This window comes from Rhinatrema bivittatum, chromosome 7 (assembly GCF_901001135.1).
Source record: "Rhinatrema bivittatum chromosome 7, aRhiBiv1.1, whole genome shotgun sequence".
NCBI lineage: Eukaryota > Metazoa > Chordata > Amphibia > Gymnophiona > Rhinatrematidae > Rhinatrema > Rhinatrema bivittatum.
The window spans coordinates 278,328,245-278,346,406 of NC_042621.1; the positions used below are offsets into that span (position 1 = coordinate 278,328,245).

Genomic DNA, 18,162 nt, shown 5'->3' on the forward strand with positions numbered 1-18,162 from the left:
CAATGTGAAAAGGATCAAGGAGCGATGCCAAATGAAGGAATCCAGAACTAAATATTGCATTAACTGAGCCAAGAGTAGAAGGGGCTTGTGTGTTATAAGAAAGCCCATGCAGTTCCCAGGAATTAACTCAAAATGGTCATTCTTCTCCTCTTGTAGGCACACAATTCTCCTCCAATTCTAACCAACCATAGACCCACCTAGCCCGAAGTACCTCCTTAAAGCTACGTTTCAATTTGTTCCACAGGGCTGAATGAGCTATCTGGAATCTATGGAAGAAACTAAGAAGCAGAAATCCCACAACCATTCTCCAGAACTAGCAAGTGACCCAGTCTCAGAAGGAAGAATGTAGGCCAGTCCTATTCTGCTGACCCCCCCGCCCCCCCTAATATTGGTACAATTAGGCACCCGTAGGACTACATCACCACAATGCACTGGGATAGCCCCAGGTCCTGCCCCCAGAAAGTTAGTGTGTCTGTGTGCCTGTCTCCTGGCACTCTTCCAGCATCTCCTGACTCCAAGAACCACATGTGCTGAGGTAAGAAGGCAGCGATCACAGCTGACAGAAAAATCAAACCGCTGCTGACAAACCAATTTCTAAATTTGTCAGCCCAGAGGGAGAGAGAGAGGAGCTTGCTGTGCCCTGCCTGCCTGGGGTCTTTAAAAATCTGCTGCTCCTTCGTAATTCCCAAGGCAGGGGCTAGATCTTAGGCGAGGGAGATGCTAACGAACCTTTGATCTGTCACTGTACCGCTAATGTAGTCTCAGAAAGCTCCCCGCTCTCTTAGCCAAAAACCAGACGGAAAGCTGAAAGTGAAATGAGAAAAAAAAATCAGGAGGACCTAAACGAGTGCCAAGTTTCCATTTCTCTAATTTCCATGATCATATTTAAGCCATTATGGGGAGAACGGTGATGTAATAAAGCAGGTGGCTGCCAGCCAATACTTCTTGATGCGATAGCTCAAGTGGCTTTACTACTCTAGCGTGCGGCATTACAACGCTCTGTAGAGAGCCATACAAAGGTTCGCTGACATCCTGTCCTTTGAACTGCGCGGCTCTAATAATCACTAATAACAATAACATGTGTTATTTATACAGCACATCACTGTACAGAATAATTCACATTCTCAATCATCCTTCCCCCCAAAAAGAACTAACAACAAAGGCTTGCTCGCAAGGAGATTACACCAACCTTCCCCAGATACAGTCATCCTGCAGATTTATGAAATGAGGGTGTACACACAACTTCCATTCATGTACCTCCGTCAAAAAAAATCGCCCTCTTTTGTATTCCGGGATGCCTGACCTCACCTCTGTACCAACAGAGAGAGACCCAAATCCAATGGTGGCCATTCAGATTTGACAAACCTACAACCGTGTCCTGTTCTTCGGGGCAAGGAGGACTCACAGGATCCATTCCATTCAGGTACCTGGAAGGATTTAGGCTTACACAGCTGTGGGAAACATCTTCTGGAGGCTGAATGCAAACTCTTTGTGCAGCAAAGGAATATGTGAAACCAGCTGAGACCCTCCTTCCACAGGCAAGCCCTAGCACGCTCTTCCCACTCTCCCCGTCCAGGTCTCTCAATCTTTCCCCCTCCCACCAGAGTTGTGGGCATCCTCTTCCTTGCAGCCTCCTCGGGACCACACAGTTGTGGTTTCAGACCAAGGGTCCATAAAGTCCAGCATTCTGTTTCCAACACAGGCCAAACCAGGCCACAAGAACCTGGCAAGTACCCAAACCTCAAGGAGATCCTATGCTACTGATGCCAGGAATAGCAGAGGCCATTCCCTAAGTCAACTTGATTAATAGCAATTAATGGATTTCTCCTCCAAGAACTTATCCAAACCTTTTTTAAACCCATCTACACTAACTGCACTAACCGCATCCTCTGGCAACAAATTCCAGAGCTTAATTGTGAATTGAATGAAAAAGAACTTTCTTCGATTAAATGAGCTACTTGCTAACTTTATGGAGTGCCCCTAGTCCTTCTTGTTATCCAAAAGTGTAAATAACCGATTCACATCTACTCGTTCAAGACCTCTCATGATCTTAAAGACCTCTATCATATCCCCCCTCAGCCGTCTCTTCTCCAAGCTGAACAGCCCTAACCTTTCAGCCTTTCCTCATAGGAGAGCTGTTCCATTCCCTTTATCATTTTGGTCGCCCTTCTCTGTACCTTCTCCAGTGCAACTATATCTTTTTTGAGATGCGGTGACCAGAATTGTACACAGTATTCAAGGTGTGGTCTCACCATGGAGTGATACAGAGGCATTATGACATTTTCTGTTTTATTAACCATTCCCTTCCTAATAATTCTTAACATTGTTTGCTTTTTTGACTGCTGTAGCACACTGAGCTGACGATTTTAAAGTATTATCCACTATGATGCCTAGATCTTTTTCCTGGGTGGTAGTTCCTAATATGGAACCTAACATCGTGTAACTACAGCAAGAGTTATTTTTCTCTATGTGCAACACCTTGCACTTGTCCACATTAAATTTCATCTGCCATTTGGATGCCCAATCTTCCAGTCTCACAAGGTCCTCCTGTAATATATCACAATCCGCTTGTGATTTAACTACTCTGAATAATTTTGTATCATCCACAAATTTGATAACCTTACTCGTCGTATTCCTTTCCAGATCATTTATAAATATATTGAAAAGCACCGGTCCAAGTACAGATCCGTGAGGCACTCCACTGTTTACCCTTTTCCACTGAGAAAATTGACCATTTAAGTTTGTAATCCACAAAAGGACATTGACAAAGTCATTGGATAGGAGGCAAACGCCTTCTTCGCATCAAGAGGGACTTTGTCAAACGCCTTCTGAAAATCCAAATCCACTACATCTACCAGTTCACCTTTATCCACGTTTATTAACTCCTTCAAAAAAAAAAATAAAGCAGATTTGTTAGGCAAGACTTCCCTTGGGTAAATCCATGTTAACTGTGTTCCATTAAACCATGTCTTTGTATATGCTCTACGATTTTGATCTTGAGAATAGTTTCCACTATATTTCCCGGCACTGAAGTCAGGCTCACTGGTCTATAGTTTCCCAGATTGCCCCTGGAGCCCTTTTTAAATATTGGTGTTACATTGGCCACTCTCCAGTCTTCAGGTACAATGGATGATTTTAATGATGATAGGTTACAAATTTTAACGAATAGATCAGAAATTTCATTTTTTAGTTCCTTCAGTACCCTAGGATGCATACCATCCAGCCCAGGTGATTTGCTGCTCTTTAGTTTGTCATTCTGGCCTACTACATGTTCCAGGTTCACAGTGATTTGGTTAAGTTCATCTGACTTATCACCCTTGAAAACCATCTCCAGAACCGCTATCTCCCCAACATCCTCATTAGTAAACACGGAAGCAAAGAATTAATTTAGTCTTTCTGCAATGGCCGTATCTTCCCTAAGAGCCCCTTTAACCCCGCGGTCATCTAACGGTCCAACCAACTCCCTCACAGATTTCTTGCTTCAGATATATTTTAAAAGTTTTTATTATGAGTTTTTGCCTCTATGGCCAACTTCATTTCAAATTCTCTCTTCGCCTGTCTTAGCATCGCATACTGGACAGCCCCCCTTCTCAGCCACCACCGAAACAGTTCCAACAGACAGGGATCCCATGAATTAGGTATATTATATAGCTATCTAAAACCACAAAAAAAACCATGAATACAGTCCTAGATACCAAATAAATCACCCAAAAGGTAGGCATGGTGAAAACCCAAAAATCACGGCGAAAATTTTAGTTAATCAAAACCTCATCCACAACTTATCCTTTTCTGCCATCACTATTGCTATGGAAACGTTGCATAGATAATGTATTTGTTTTGTGAGGGGGAGCACCCAGGAACATCTAGATCAATTTTTACTTTGAATTAATGATTGGGATCCACATCTTAAGTTTACTGCTACTGTACATGAAACATTTCCTTTCTAGATTTGATCATTACCAAGACTTCATTGGGTGTCCAAACTGCTCTTCTTTGGAAGCCAAAAGATACAAAACTCATACTTGCACTTTGATAGTGCCCATCCACCGAGTCTCAAGAAGAATTTACCTGTCAGTCAGATCTTCCAGCTTTGACGTATTTGCACAAACTTGGAGGATTAAGAAACAAGCTGCTCTCGTCTACAGGTTTCCAAGCTCGTGAATATCCTAGATCATGTATCAGAAAAGCCTATTTATTTATTTATTCAAAAGCACTTATTACCCACCCTTCCTACATTAGAGCAGGGAACAAATATAGAACATATCCTTGTTCAGAGCGGGGTACAATATGAACCTATACAGAAAATAGAAAGGGAAGAAGGCGATACAAAATTTAAGAAAGGGGGAGAACAAACATGTATCGAGGGAGTGAATTCGGTAGTGCTAGGGGTTAGAGGAGAGGGGACTAGAAGAGCAGGGGGCATCAACTGAAGGGGGGTGAGATGAGGGCAGTCCATTGTCATCTAGGTTGGGGAATGCTCTCTTGAAAACGAAAGTTTTTAAGGCTTTTTTTTCTTATTGTCTTAATTCCACAGGAGTGGTCCAGCAGAGAAGAATGCACATTGTCTGGTTTCCTTGAGATGGGTGAGCTCTGTAGGCAGAGAGACTAGTAGCATCTGGCTAGATGATCTGAGCTGTCGGGAAGGGGCATAGATTTTTATTGCTGAGGAGAGCCATCAGGAGTTTAAGTTATGGACTGAGAAACAGATGATCATAGCAAGCTTGTATTGTATTCGGTAGGAGATGGGGAGCAGTGAAGAGATTTGAGTACAGGAGAAATGTGTTCGTGCATGGGAGTGCCAGAAAGGAGTCTTGCTGCCGAATTTTGTATGATCTGAAGAGGGCGAGTGGCATAGAGAGGCAGGCCCGTCAGGAGGGAGTTACAGTAATCGATCCCTGAGAACAGAAGGGATTGAGGGACAGACCTGAAGTCTGCATATCTGAGAAGGGGGGTGAGGTGACGTAGCAGCCGTAGTTTATAGGAGGAGGAGTTGGTGATATTTCTTATATGGCTGCGCATGGAGAGAGAGGAGTCAATAGTGACTCCCAAGTTTCGTACCCTTTGGGAGATGGAGATGGAGTGGGAATCAAAAGTGATATGGCTGGGAGTGTTGACAATTGGATGGCATAACAACACAATGAGTGATATCTCTATCGAATGTCGGTATATAAAAGAAAATAAATAAATAAATAAATAAATTTCTGTTTTGGATGTGTTGAGAGCTAATTTACTTCTGTGCAGTCACTTTTGGATCGCTGTAAGACAGTTGTTGAGGAAAGCTTCAGAATTGGATATCACTGACATAGATTTTATAATGCACTCCAAGGTAATTGAGGATGTGGCATAACGGAGTTAAAGTTTAAATAGTGCAGCAGAGAGAGCAGACCCTTGGAGGACTCCAAGGCTTAGGGGCGTCAGTGAGGAGGTAAGAGAGTCAATTTGGACTAGTTGTGGCCTATTGTTAAGGTATGATGAGAACCAGGACAGAACCAAACCAGTGATTTATGGGCAAGATTCTCGCATACAGAATGGACGCTGTCACAGTGTCGTCTATCTGACTTGGATGATTTAACTTGTGTTCTTCCTTTTTTCTTTTTCCAGATATTGGGGCGGTTTGTCAGGGACCTTCTGCAACTACATTCTGCTTTCACTGATTTCCTGCAGTTTGCGTTTACACGTGGGACCAATTTAGGTGATAAAATTAGTACATGCACTCTGCAGCCATTGCTCTATGTGCTCAGTGTCTATACACCCAGATCTGATAGAGATCACACTTTCAGATACATTTACATCATAAGAACATACGAAATTGGGTGAGACAAAGGTTCCACCAAGCCCAGCATCCTGTTTCCAACAGAGGTCAAACCAAGTCACAAGAACCTGGCAAGTAACCTGTCAAACTAAAGGGGGTGATCTATGCGATCAGATGCTCATGTGCAAAATTTTATATCGGGAAGACCACTCGAGCTATATGTTCCCTTATACAGCTCCATTAGTGTTCCCATATACAGCTCCATTAGTGTTGCATTGTTTGGAGCATGGCCGTGTCTTTGAAGATTTACATTTCTGTGTGATAGACATGCTGCATCAAAATTGGTGCGGGGGAGAGGGGATTTCTCAGATCGCCTTTTACAGGTCAAACGCCGCTTGATTTAGCATTTACAAAAACTTTGACACCAGCTGGTTTCAACTCAGATTTAGATTTTGCTGTGTTTCTTTGATTTTGCCACATATGAGATTTTGGTATTTTAACTGTTTTTCTATTTTCTCTGTTTGTGCATAAGATGGGCTACGCTAATAAAGTTTTTCTTTTTGAGACAGCCATACCAGTGGTTGATGACAACATTTCCTGAATTGGATCTTCTTTAAAAAGCTGCCTATTGTCGTGTCGGGACACCTAGCCTTTACTTTTTGGGAGATCGACAGATCCAGTTGGAGCAATTCACAAGATTACACCTCTTGTAAGATAAATCCCCCTGATGCAGGAGATCCAAAACACCAGCTGACGTCGGGGTTTGGTTCTCTTACATCATTGTGATTTTCTTAGATTCGCCTATAAACTATTTTATTTGCAATAAAAAAAAAAACTGTGTTTAAAAAGAATTCTTTACTATCAAAGTTGTTATCTACGGCACCCATGGGGCCGGAGTGGATGACTGAGAGGTCTATATTTATTAACCATAATATGCAGAGTCTTCTTTTTATTTGTTTGAATAAATGTTATTTATATTGGCTAATAAACCCATGCATATCAATATTTAATTTCTGTGGCTTCTGATTCACCACTAGTAGTTCTTTGGCAGGTATACAGTATATGTAAACCCATAGGTAAAGTCTGGCTGCTGATCACAGAACTCGCTGTAAGGGGTATTAGAGCAGAGGCACTAGGAAACATGTTTTTAATTACTAAACTGGCAATAAAAAAAGAAAATCCCTTTCTTGATCTCGTTCATATGTCAATGTGTCTGAAAACCTTGTCTTACTTGGCCACAGTCCTCACCATGCCTCGCCAGGGCACCGCTGTGCTAACCTTCAGTAGAACCTCACGCTGACACCGGTACAGGAGGTACAAACCCAGAAACTGCGGAAAAACACCCCGAGGGAGCAAGACGCTGAAAAGCCCTCCCCACCCAAACAAGGAAGTCCATCCTGAACTAAAAGGAACTCATCCTTCCGGGAACCATGCACACCCAGGACGACTGGCCGAAGCGAATCACATGCCGGGGGAGGGTTCCTTCTGGCACCCTCCCTTCCCCTTTAGGTCTCGCATGTTCACAGACTCAGCTCAAACAATTCGATGTATAGCCTCCTCGGAAGTTGCCCTTCGGACAGCCCTGAGCACTTGCATCCACAGTCCACACACACATGCATGGACTATTAAATAAAATTAATTAAATATCACCTCCATCGGAGTCCTCCTGTCCCCCTCACATGTCCTGAATTATTGTTGCGGACAGGACACAAAAGCCAAAAGTTATTAAGGACACACACAGTGATCTCATAAGCCTTCTTTCCCTGTGGAACCACAAACATACTAGAAATACCCTAGGGTCCTTGAAATAAGTGCAAGACAGACTCCATAGTGCCAAGAAGCAAGGCAAGTTACCCTTTTAGAGAAATCTGGCAAGTACTGCTATTTTGAATGAATATGTAGAAGCCTCCACTTTCAGCTTTTATTTTGCCTGGGGATTTCAATGTTAGAACAAAAAAAACCAAAAAACACATCCGTGGAACAGTGACTGCAATAACACAGATGAGCAAAGTTGGTGGAAGGTCATTTTTCCACGGACTTCTTATAGTTCTAACACTGAGATTCCCAGGCAAAAATAAAAAAAATAAAAAATAAAAAACCAAGGCCCTTTAGGATATGGTAATGGGTTACAACAGCGAGCCCCCATGGACACCAATTTTTAACTCACCTACGAACTACAGCAAAGCAAGGCTTCCTGGATCTCTTTCGGACCGCGTGCACCGCGATTAACTCCCTGGGACATCGGAGCAACCCGCTCTCACCTGGGCGAGGAAGTTAACCCATGCAGCCGCCAAGCCGCACACTGCTCTCCCTGAGGAGCCGAAGAGCAGAACATCATCCACTTCCTTAAAGATTTCACAGACCACTGAACGGAGACATTACACAGATGCCAGACAAATAAATTCCACGGCTCATCTGCCTACTGCAGCTGAGACCCTGCGTAAAACAGATCCGTGTGCGTGAATCAGATAGGCAGCTCTACTCTAGGGAAAAACGCGCGGCGGGAGCAGCCCGCATCAAATTCTAACCCGCGCGCCGTATTTTACATTACGTAACCGCCTCAGGGGGCAAAGAAGCTATCAATACTGAAATTTATAAAATAACCGGAGATACAATTAACCAACCGATGCAACAGGAACCATACAATTAGCAAAACCTGCTCTGTGCACCCATTCCTCACTTGCGTGCTCTCGCGCCATCTTCAGATGGTTTATCGGCCCCTCACTGGCTCCTTCAGCTTGTGCTGCCCTGCTCGATTCCTGCGGCCAACTTTGTCGTCTAGAACAGGGCTCCATTATCTGGGTTAAAAACGCCGTGCAGATAAAACTTTACTGTAACAAGACTCCCGCCAGCGTATCCTGACCCCATTTCAATGCCGGCAGGTAGCGCAACACATGACGTGAGGCGCGGGACCTGTCTTCACCTCTCAGTCCTACAAGATTAAACGTAGCTGTAGAGTGAATGGGCTCCTGTGTGTCATGCAGGGAGACCAACGGCCCCTATCGGGCTCCTACCCTTACATGAAACGGATTTTTCTCCTACACCAGCGAGCGTACTCGTGCCTTTGATTTATTAATCACAGACGCTGGTTGAACACTGTGTTTGAACAAGGTGGTGGCGGGGGGGGAGGTGAGGTGGTGTTTCAACTGCACTGTAGCTGCTCTGTTCAAACAACTTACAAGGATGTGGTTATGTATTTCATTTATAGGTATTTACATCTGGACTAGGAGTCACGTACGAGTCTTTTTTTTTTTTTTTTTACAGCTAGGGATAATTCCTTCTCTGACGCTGCCCGTCAGCCTCCCTCCCCCTCCCCCCTATTTGATTTAACAAACCTAACAATTTTTTTTTTGTAAGGATCAATGTATGGAACCCTTGTAGCACACTCAAGCTGAAGATCTTATGTAAGCCTGACATAAATCTCTCTCTTATTTTGCAGGGAAGCATTCAGACCCTCGAGCGTTTATTTATTTATTCATTAACACTTATGAATCGCTCCTTCTACCAACAACCTGAAACGATCAGCCACGATAGTCAAAAAGCGCGCTGTCTTTACTGGCAAATAACAGGAAAAAAAAAAAAAGCTCTTTACTTAAGATGCTGTAGAAATAAGCTTGTCCTCACAAAAGCACTTTTTACAACAGCGCTATTAGAGGTCACAGGGAGCACTAGAGAACTTGCTGCTGCACGGGATGTACGAGAGAGATCTGCTCTCTGAGCAACAGGGCAAGAGTCAGTAAACCCCAGCAAGTAAAACAGCTGTCTCTTCCAAACATAGGAAAATGGCAGGCAGCCCGAGCAAGAGTCGCTCTCAATGCCTGCATTCCCTTTCAGGCTCACGTGCTCGCAAGCTTGGCACGCCTCCCAGCCCCTAACCCCCTCAGCCTGGCACCCAGGACAGGCGTCCTTCTCGCACACGCCTTGGGATGGACAGCGGTAAACCGGAGATCACAGGAGCAGCCTATACCGCACTGCGCAGGGGGGGTTCAGACGGGCCACCCCCCTTCATCACCGCGGTGCTGTTGGCAAGGGAAAAAAAAAATCACAGTTCCCTTCCTAGGATCACGAAGGAGCTGCAATCCCTAATGGCACAAATGACAAGGGAACCACAGCGCCACCGAAGAAATTAACCTGCAGGTGGCTTCCCTTACAGTGCAATTCTCTTTTATTTCAAAAGAGAGTGGATGATGAACAGGAGGAAAGGACTTCCTTGTTGGAAGATAATGTTTGGGATCATCAGTGATCCCAAAACAGGGATTTCAAAGATACAAAACAACAAGTCAGGGAAACATCCAGAGATTTTGGGGGAATTCCAGAGAGAATGGAAGGTGACGGTGCAGTGAAATCTATGGGGACATTACTGATGATGCTCCTGACAGATTTTGAAAGCCCCTCCCATCACTGTAAAATCTATGTGCATTTGCATGTGCTGTGTTTATTCTTAATGAACCCCCATGCAGGTATCTCATCTGTGCATTTCTAGTATCAATGGGTCATGAACGGCTGAACAGAAGACTTGGGAGGAGATTTTTAGAAATTCCGAACATTACCCTGTCGCTTTCCCAGCCACCATCTAAAGCTATTTTTTAGAATCGCTATCACTTCTCTGTTGTTCGCAGATGATAGCTTTTACAGTTCATTGTACTTCCTTTTTTTTTTTTTTTCCTAATAAACGATTTAGTTTGTGAACACACAAATCGCCAATTCTAGACTTTACAGTTTTCACCTTGCTGCGCCGTACACCTGGAACACACTTCCTGCATTGGTGTGTCGTGATCCCTCTCTTGCCTTATTCAAACCCAAATGCTAAAAACCCACCTTTTAGAGGCCGCTTTTAAGCCCTGGCTCACTTTATCATACCCCTGTTGGTTTTAGCCATGTTCCATAATAAATACAACTCCCCTGTTCTTTCATTCATCCCGTTTGTCCTTAATGAATGCATTACAAGCTCTATGGCCCATGGACTGTCTCCTCTGTGTATTTGTACAGTGCTGTGTACATCAAATAGTGCTACAGAAATAAGTAGCAGCAGTCGTTAGCCCTCTATCTGTGACAGCGTGTCACTGAGTGATCCCAGGATTTGGGGTGTTTGGTAGACTCCTGGCTCTGTGGGGTTGTAGTGTCTCTAGAAACCACCAGGAGAGAATCTGTGGGCCAGGCTATTTGCCCAAAGGTAAGCAGAAAGCAAGATGGCAGGTCAGGGGTTGCCAGTTTAGTGGGATGTGCGCAGGTACACGAGCAGTACCTGACAGGACCCTCCAAACGATCAAGGGGGTTACCCTCAGTGGGTATTAGGAGCAGTGCTACGGTGTTATATTATTATTATTATTTAAGGGTTTTTTATATACCGAGGCACGTTTGCAAAACATCACCTCGGTTCACAATGTAACATAACTTAGCAACTAGCTTTACAATAAAAACATTAACAGGGAGAGGGTTAACAAGGGCAGGAGATGATAAAACGAGAATTATATACATATGTACAAGTTAGATTTAACAAGATAGTTAAACAAAGCAGTCAGGATAATTAGGAGGGTGAAGTAATGAAGGGAAGGGGACGGGGGGGAAGGAAGTGGGGAGTATACCCACAGTGGGTGGGAGGTAGGGAGGGAGAATAGAGAGGGTGAGTGTCAGAAGGGCAGTTATGTCGCATCTTTGGGGAGAGTCAGTTCGTCAGTCAGGGTACGCTAGTTTGAACAGCCATGTTTTAAGATTGTGCTTGAATTTTTTGTGGCAGGGTTCCTGACGTAGTTGGGAAGGCATTTTGTTCCAGTGGGCAGTTCCTGCAGTGATGAAAGATCGCTCTCTAAAGGTGGTATGCTTCATGAGCTTAGGAGAGGGTAATTGGAGTTTGGCCAGGTGATGTGTTCTTGTGGGTCTTGTCAGAGTGTGAAGCCGGAGCTGTTCTGGGAACCATTGCATGTCGTGGTTATGAATGGTTTTGTGTATGAGCGTGAGTACTTTATATATTATCCTGGAGGTTATGGGGAGCCAATGTAATGATTGAAGGACGGGAGTGATGTGGTCATGACGGTGAGTGTTGGTAAGGATACGTGCCGCAGCATTCTGTAATAACTGTAGGGGTTGTAGAGTACTTTTTGGTAAGCCTAGGAGGATAGCATTGCAATAATCAAGTTTGGACAGGATCATAGCTTGCAGAACTGTGCGGAAGTCGGAGTTATGAAGGAGAGGTTTGATTCTCTTCAAGGTGTGGAGTTTGAAGAATCCGCTTTTTATGGTGGCTGAAATGAATTTTTTGAGGTTAAATTGGTTATCTATCATGATGCCAAGGTTGCGGACTTGTAGGGTAGGATGGCATTTGGGTAGTGAGGGTGTGGGGGAGAGACTGCGTGAAGGGTTGTTAGGAGGGGAAAGAATGAGTAGCTCTGTTTTGTTAGTATTGAGTGCTAGGAAGTTATCGGAGAGCAGTTTATTTATATCAGATAGCGCAGAGTTCCAGATTTTCATTGCGTTTGTAATGGAATCATTGATGGGGATGAGTATCTGCACGTCGTCAGCATATATAAAGTGCTGAATACCCATATATATAAAATCCCTTATAGCAAAGAGCGCTGAGATGTTTTATATACACCTCCCTGCTACAAGAGGCGTTATAACACATCTCGGCATTCCCAGCTAAAAGAGTAACTAGAAATCCTATATACGTTAAAAGAAGTTTTGTTGTCATAAAGATACTAATTTGACTGCAAACCTTTTTTGGGTTTCTGCTAGAAAATGAGAAGTTTGTGCGCTGTGACCGAGTGGGTAGAAAAGAAAAGTGCGACATCTAGAACGGCAGGTCTCCATTCAAATGCTTCCGTCGACTGTGTGGCCTTTAAGCAAAATTCCCTGCAATTTCCCATGCCGGGACGTAGACTGCAAGCTCTTGGGAGGAGGAACCTTACAACAATACGATCTCTTGTCTGCTACAAAGCCTGGATTCACTGACCAAGCTGTATCACAAAAATAACAACACTATCCTCCGATCGTGCACGGGTCACGTGATGTGATTTTCATTTAGTACCGTTACCTGCTTACACTGCGCGGAGCCTGTAATACACCCTTCGCTCGTTGCAGCATGCAAATGAGTTTCACACCACTTGCCGCCCGTTTCTCCCCTCCCCCGGCAATTAGAAGAAAGCGTGGAGCACCATGCAGAAAGGAATTTTGGCAGGGATGCAAGAGAGGCAAAAACTCCTACTTGCATGGAGATCTAAGGATAGGGAGAGACAAAAGCAATCTGATCATAGGTAAGGCATTTCACATCTGTCCCCTAGCCTGCCGGAGTGCACAAGCAGACCTGATGCAGCCGCAAGCTGTCAGTAACTCTAGCCCGTCTTGGATTAACAAGAGTATCCGCTGGGCACGGCCGCAGTTACCATGCTTCTAGCGGCCATAGACTACCGCATCAGGATAAACAGCGGACCTCTCTCACATTAACCTTACCCTTGAAAGGTCAGCCGCTTATTAGGATAACACGGCAGATACCACACTACAGCGCGTTAACTCTTCCACATCCGCCTGCCTGTTACAGATTCAGATGCAAGAAACTTTTACTGGCATGACAATTTCTACAGGTGTTGCCAAAGCAATACATAAAGTGGCTAAAAAGAAAAACAAATTATCAATAATAAAGATTATTAAAATAACACAATACCGAATGGAAGGCAGCTCTACCTGAGGAGGGTGTGGGGTCCAGGGTGAAAGCAGGGCCCTAGGACACTGAAATTATTGTGTTGGGGTTACCATGGTGGTGAGGTGTCAACCCCCCCCACACCCCCAAAGTGGGAGGGGTATCCAAGGAAGTCACCCCTCTTTGCTACCCTCTAGGACAGCTTTGACAGAAGGCTTTGGGATTCCAGAATAACACTGCAGTGCAGCAAAGAGAGAGAGCAAAGACTATGCAGCAACTTTCAACTGCCCTGGGTTTTAATTTGGTAGATTTTTTTTTTGGGGGGGGGGGGGGGTGAGTGGAATACACCACCACCTTTTTTTTTCCCTAGCTCTGCACCCTGGCATTAGGACCCAGAGAGTTGCGGCAGGGAAGGAAGTCTTTCCTCCGAAGAGATGCTGCTCCTGCACTTCACTCCCAGAACGGAGCAAGAGCAAGAGAGTTTGCCAATTCTCCTGCATCGCCTTGGTCCTTTTTAGGGCTCTGTTATCAGGGGGGGGGGGGGGGGCGGCATCACAGTGAATTTCAGGGTAGGCAAGCTCCACGAGCCCTTCACCTCTAACCAATGAAAGTGGTCCAATCGGATTCGGGGGTGCCGGGCGCCTTGATACCCACCGCCTCCTCTCGGGAGCCGTCCCTGCAATGTTACAGAAACCCTCAGCAACCGGCTCCTGTCATTACCGCCGACAGAGCCGAACCCCTCTTCTCCCATACTCTTTGCATCCGTAAAAAAAAAAGTCATCCAGAGAGCCCATGCCCTACAGGCTGACTGCACTCATACTCACGTAGTGTTTGGAGGGGTTCCTCCTCTTCTGCACATCCACCACCTTCACGTCCAGCACGCTGTAGGAGCGCATCTTCCCAGGCCGAGTCTGTCTGTCTGTCTGTCTGTCTGTCTATCTCATCTTCCGGCAGAGTCAGGCCCGCTCTCTCACTCCCTCCCTCCACCGATGCCCTTCAGCCGCCTTTCCTGATCTGCGGAAGGGAAGCAGGCGCTCGGGAAACAGAAAAGGGAAAAGCCGAAAGAGCCTCCACCCCCTCGAGCCCAGCAAACACACACACGTGAGAAATGTGCAAGGGGAACTCGGCCGGAGCAGAAGCAGCGTGCGCTGCAGCCCGCCTCGGCTCCGCCCCCCCCCCGTGTGCGCCACGCCCCCCCTGTGTGCGCCACGCCCCCCTCGGGGGGGGAGGGGCCGCACAAGGACTCTGCTATCGGGACGGCTCCCGACCCCGTGCGAGCCGCCCGGCGGGGGAGGAGTCTCCGCCTTCTACCACGGTGCCCGGCCCCCCCCCCCGGAGGAAATCCTGCCCGCGGCAGGGCGCTCCGGCACAGGGCAGCAGCTAAAAACTTTTTTTTTTTTTTTTTTGCAAGAAGGTTTTACGTCCAGATGTCTCCAAACGTAAGGGGCTGCAGTTCAGCTTTTAAGATCTGCACTGCCCCAAACACGAATGTGAAGTTATTGCTGGGACACTTCCAGAAACCGTGAAACTGCTCTCAGCTTTGGCTGCGTGCAGGGATTCGCCTCCGTTTTCACCTAAGAGATGGAAAATGTTCCATCTGTTTCAAGGAAGGAGCATGCATGCTCCTGGTTTTGAAATTCAAAATATTATTATAACACCATCCCACCGCCCGCCAGCTTGTGCCTGCTTGCTTCTCCGACTGCAGGGTGCCTAAAAACCGAAAGGGGAAAATCGAGCAAAGCAGTAAATCCCTTCGGCCCCTAGCAGGTACTCACGCTGCGCCGCTTCTGCCAGCCCGGTCCGTGCTGTTGCTTGCTTCAGGCCGCCTCCCCTTCTTGCGATCCCTGCTTCAGCTTCAATAGCTGAACCGGCTGCAGGATGGCTTGGAAATCTTCCCGCGAGCGGCAAGATCCGGCCCGGGTTTCTTCTGAGCACGGATCCGGCTCCTTTCCCTTTTCTGCTTTTGCAGCTTGAGCTTTCCTGTCCCCAGGTGGTCTCGGGCATAAACAAGATAAGCCCGCGTGCTACGGCAGTGTGGGTTGATCGGGCCAAATAAAGTTACAACAAAAACAAAAAAACCGGGGGGGAGGGGATCCCTTTAGCTTTTGCCCAACTCCAGCAGCAGGCTGCGGCAACCAGACAAACCTTGAAAATATTAACAGCTTTACAGCTGCAGCAGCGGCCAGCTGGTTGGAAAGAAAACTCACCCCCTTCCTGTGTTTGTAGATGCATGCATGTGTTAATAATATATGTACACATATGCATCAGATCCATAGACAAAAAAAAAGACAACGTTTGACCCAAGATAATGCCCCAGGACAACGGCGGAGCACGGACCACTCCGGCTTGAGGGGAACCCCCTCCAAAGGAAGAAAAGGCTGCACGAGGGGGGCGCACGGGCAGGGGTAATAAAAACCTTCACACCCCCACAAAAATTGCCTTAGGTACAAACTAAGGGTCTGATTTACTAAAGGCTTTATATTCCCATTCTGTGTCTATAGGGGGGAAAAATGGGAAGTAAAGGAGGTCCTTAGCTTGTGAGCCCTCTGGGGACGGAAATACTGCAGAAGTCTACTTTGAAGTGCCTGAAAGGCAGAATATAAATTAGATCGTAATAAAAAAAAAAAAAAAAAAAAGCCCCTATGGGCTGGGGGAGGGGCAGGGGTGTGTCTCACAAAAAAAAACAAACCCTGAAAGCGGAATACCTCCCCAGCCAACCAACAGAAGAGGGCAAAGAAGGCAATCAAAAATAGGGTATCTGACAAAGATCCCAGAAAAGGCCCCAGGCGGATCCTTAAAAAACAACCACCTCTGGGAGCTGCTGGCTGATATCCGCAGGCAGCCATGGGTCCCTTGATAATGTCTGGCTGCACGGGAAGGTGATGCCAGCAACCACGCGTCGTCGGCCAGATCCTCTTCCATCCTGTCGTCTCCAGATTCTGGTGATTACTACAGCCGCCCACGCTAAGGGTCCACCTGCCGTTCGGGCCGATACTTTCTCTGGCCTCTCCTCTTCTGATAGGGATGGCGAGGGTGCTTTCCTGAAACTCCCGAAGGAGGCATTTAAGGCCCTAAAAAAGAAAAAAAAAAAAACCTGGTGGGCAGGCAGGTAGGGGCAGAGCTGACAAAGTGGAAAAGGGCACCAGCCTAGAATCTCTGATTCCAAATGTAAGGTGGTGACCAGAAAATCTAGCAAAGGGAATATATGGATTATTCTCCTTGCTGCCCCCAGAGCTAAATGATCAATAATCTGGCACATCAAAAGAAAAGGATCAGGGCCATGATGAAGAGCCAAAAAAAGGTTTAGAAATACCCACAACTGCACGGCAGCCTTTCACACCCTCCACAGTATTGTTGCTGTTTAGCATTCTCCAGCCCTCATCAAGTATCTGGAGACCATGGTGAAAGCTCACTGCTAATAAAAAGGCTGGGCCTGGTTGGATTAGGATATTAAATTCAGAAAACATATGGCAGAGGCGAAGATTTCCTGGGGGACACTTGGATATTGTTTTCCTGGCTCAAGCAAACAACTCCAATCTGGCCTCCTCCACCTACACCCCAAGTTCATGAAATCACAGCCCTTCCCCCACCCGCATCAGAGAGGAGTGTGTGCAGGCTCCGTTGCCCTGGCCACCATACCTGGGAGGGGGGAGGGGGGGGCATTCCCGTTCAGGCTGTAATGGCCAGCAGCTGCTGGCACATGACAGGCAGGATCAGGCACCTGCCTTACCCCAGCCCTGGCACCCACACCAATTAAGGCTGCAGCCATGCTTCCATGGTTGTGGCTCTACGATGGCAGGTCAGATGCTGAGGTTATTCATGCCGGTTTCACCAAGGGGTTTCCTCGTCTCGTACAGTGGCCTCAAGCGTTTCCCACATCAGCTAGTAATGCAAGGTCCATTCTGGAGCGCAGGGAGGTTGCCACCAAAAAGTTAAACAAGGAAGCGTGCATGGGCCGTGGCACTGGGCCTTTCAGGGAAAAGCCATTCAAAATCATAATCATGATCATGTCCCTTTCCCCCCCCCCCCGTCCCCAGAAAGGAAGTAAGGGAATTCCTGCTCATCCACAATTTGTCTTACCCCGAGAAATGCTGAGTAAATAATTTCATAAACCCCTAACCTGTTATGCATCCTTTGACCAGGCAATCAATCTGGGTAAGCGCCTTGTCCCGGGCGCAATGCAGAGCCAAAGCAGACATTTGGCTCTGCATTCAGTCTACTGCTGGTGTATCCTTTCCTTCTTTTGGCTGCTTGCTTTTGCCTATGAGGGGGAAACACTCCTTCGACAAATACATGCCCGTGGATTGCTCTGTATTATGTGCGTACTTTGAGAAATGTAGTTTGTTCATACACTGGGTGGGCATCCCTAATATTATGCACTACTTAGCTCATGGGTCCAAATGCCAGGGAATGTGTTGCCCTCCTAAATTATTTCCAGGTCTTGGCTGAAGAGTTCGGGATCCTCCTGGCATGAGAAAAGACTCTCAGTCCTGCCCCACATGTGTGTATTCCTGGGAACAGAGATTGATGCACATCATAGGGTGTCCGGCCTTCCCACGGACAAGGTGCACAAGCTTAGGAAAACATTAAAGCAGTTCCTGTGCCAGAGGAACATTCCAGGTCTCTAAAGGGGGACCTTTCCCTTTGGAACACCTTCCTCACATGGATCAATGGCAGGGCCATCTGGCAGGATGATCCCCTGTTCACCCTTGAACTGATGCCTCTGGGAGTCATGGATTTGGTGTGCGGGCGCATGGTCTCCTGAGTGGCACGCAGC

The 18,162-nt window shown here is 46.4% G+C and overlaps 1 protein-coding gene across 3 annotated transcripts in view; it reads right to left on the reverse strand.

The window, feature by feature from the left end:
* Window positions 1-15,449, reverse strand: part of SH3PXD2A (SH3 and PX domains 2A) — a 571,414-nt gene extending 555,965 nt beyond the window's left edge. For 2 of the 3 annotated variants that reach the window (XM_029610306.1, XM_029610304.1), the window contains exon 1: window positions 14,210-14,488. In XM_029610306.1, the coding sequence (XP_029466166.1) occupies window positions 14,210-14,281 (72 nt within the window). In that variant the 5' untranslated portion in view covers window positions 14,282-14,488. Of the gene's footprint in view, window positions 1-14,209; window positions 14,489-15,160 lie in introns of those variants that run through there. The other variant, XM_029610305.1, reaches the window with a different exon arrangement.
* Between the last annotated feature and the right edge of the window lie 2,713 nt (window positions 15,450-18,162).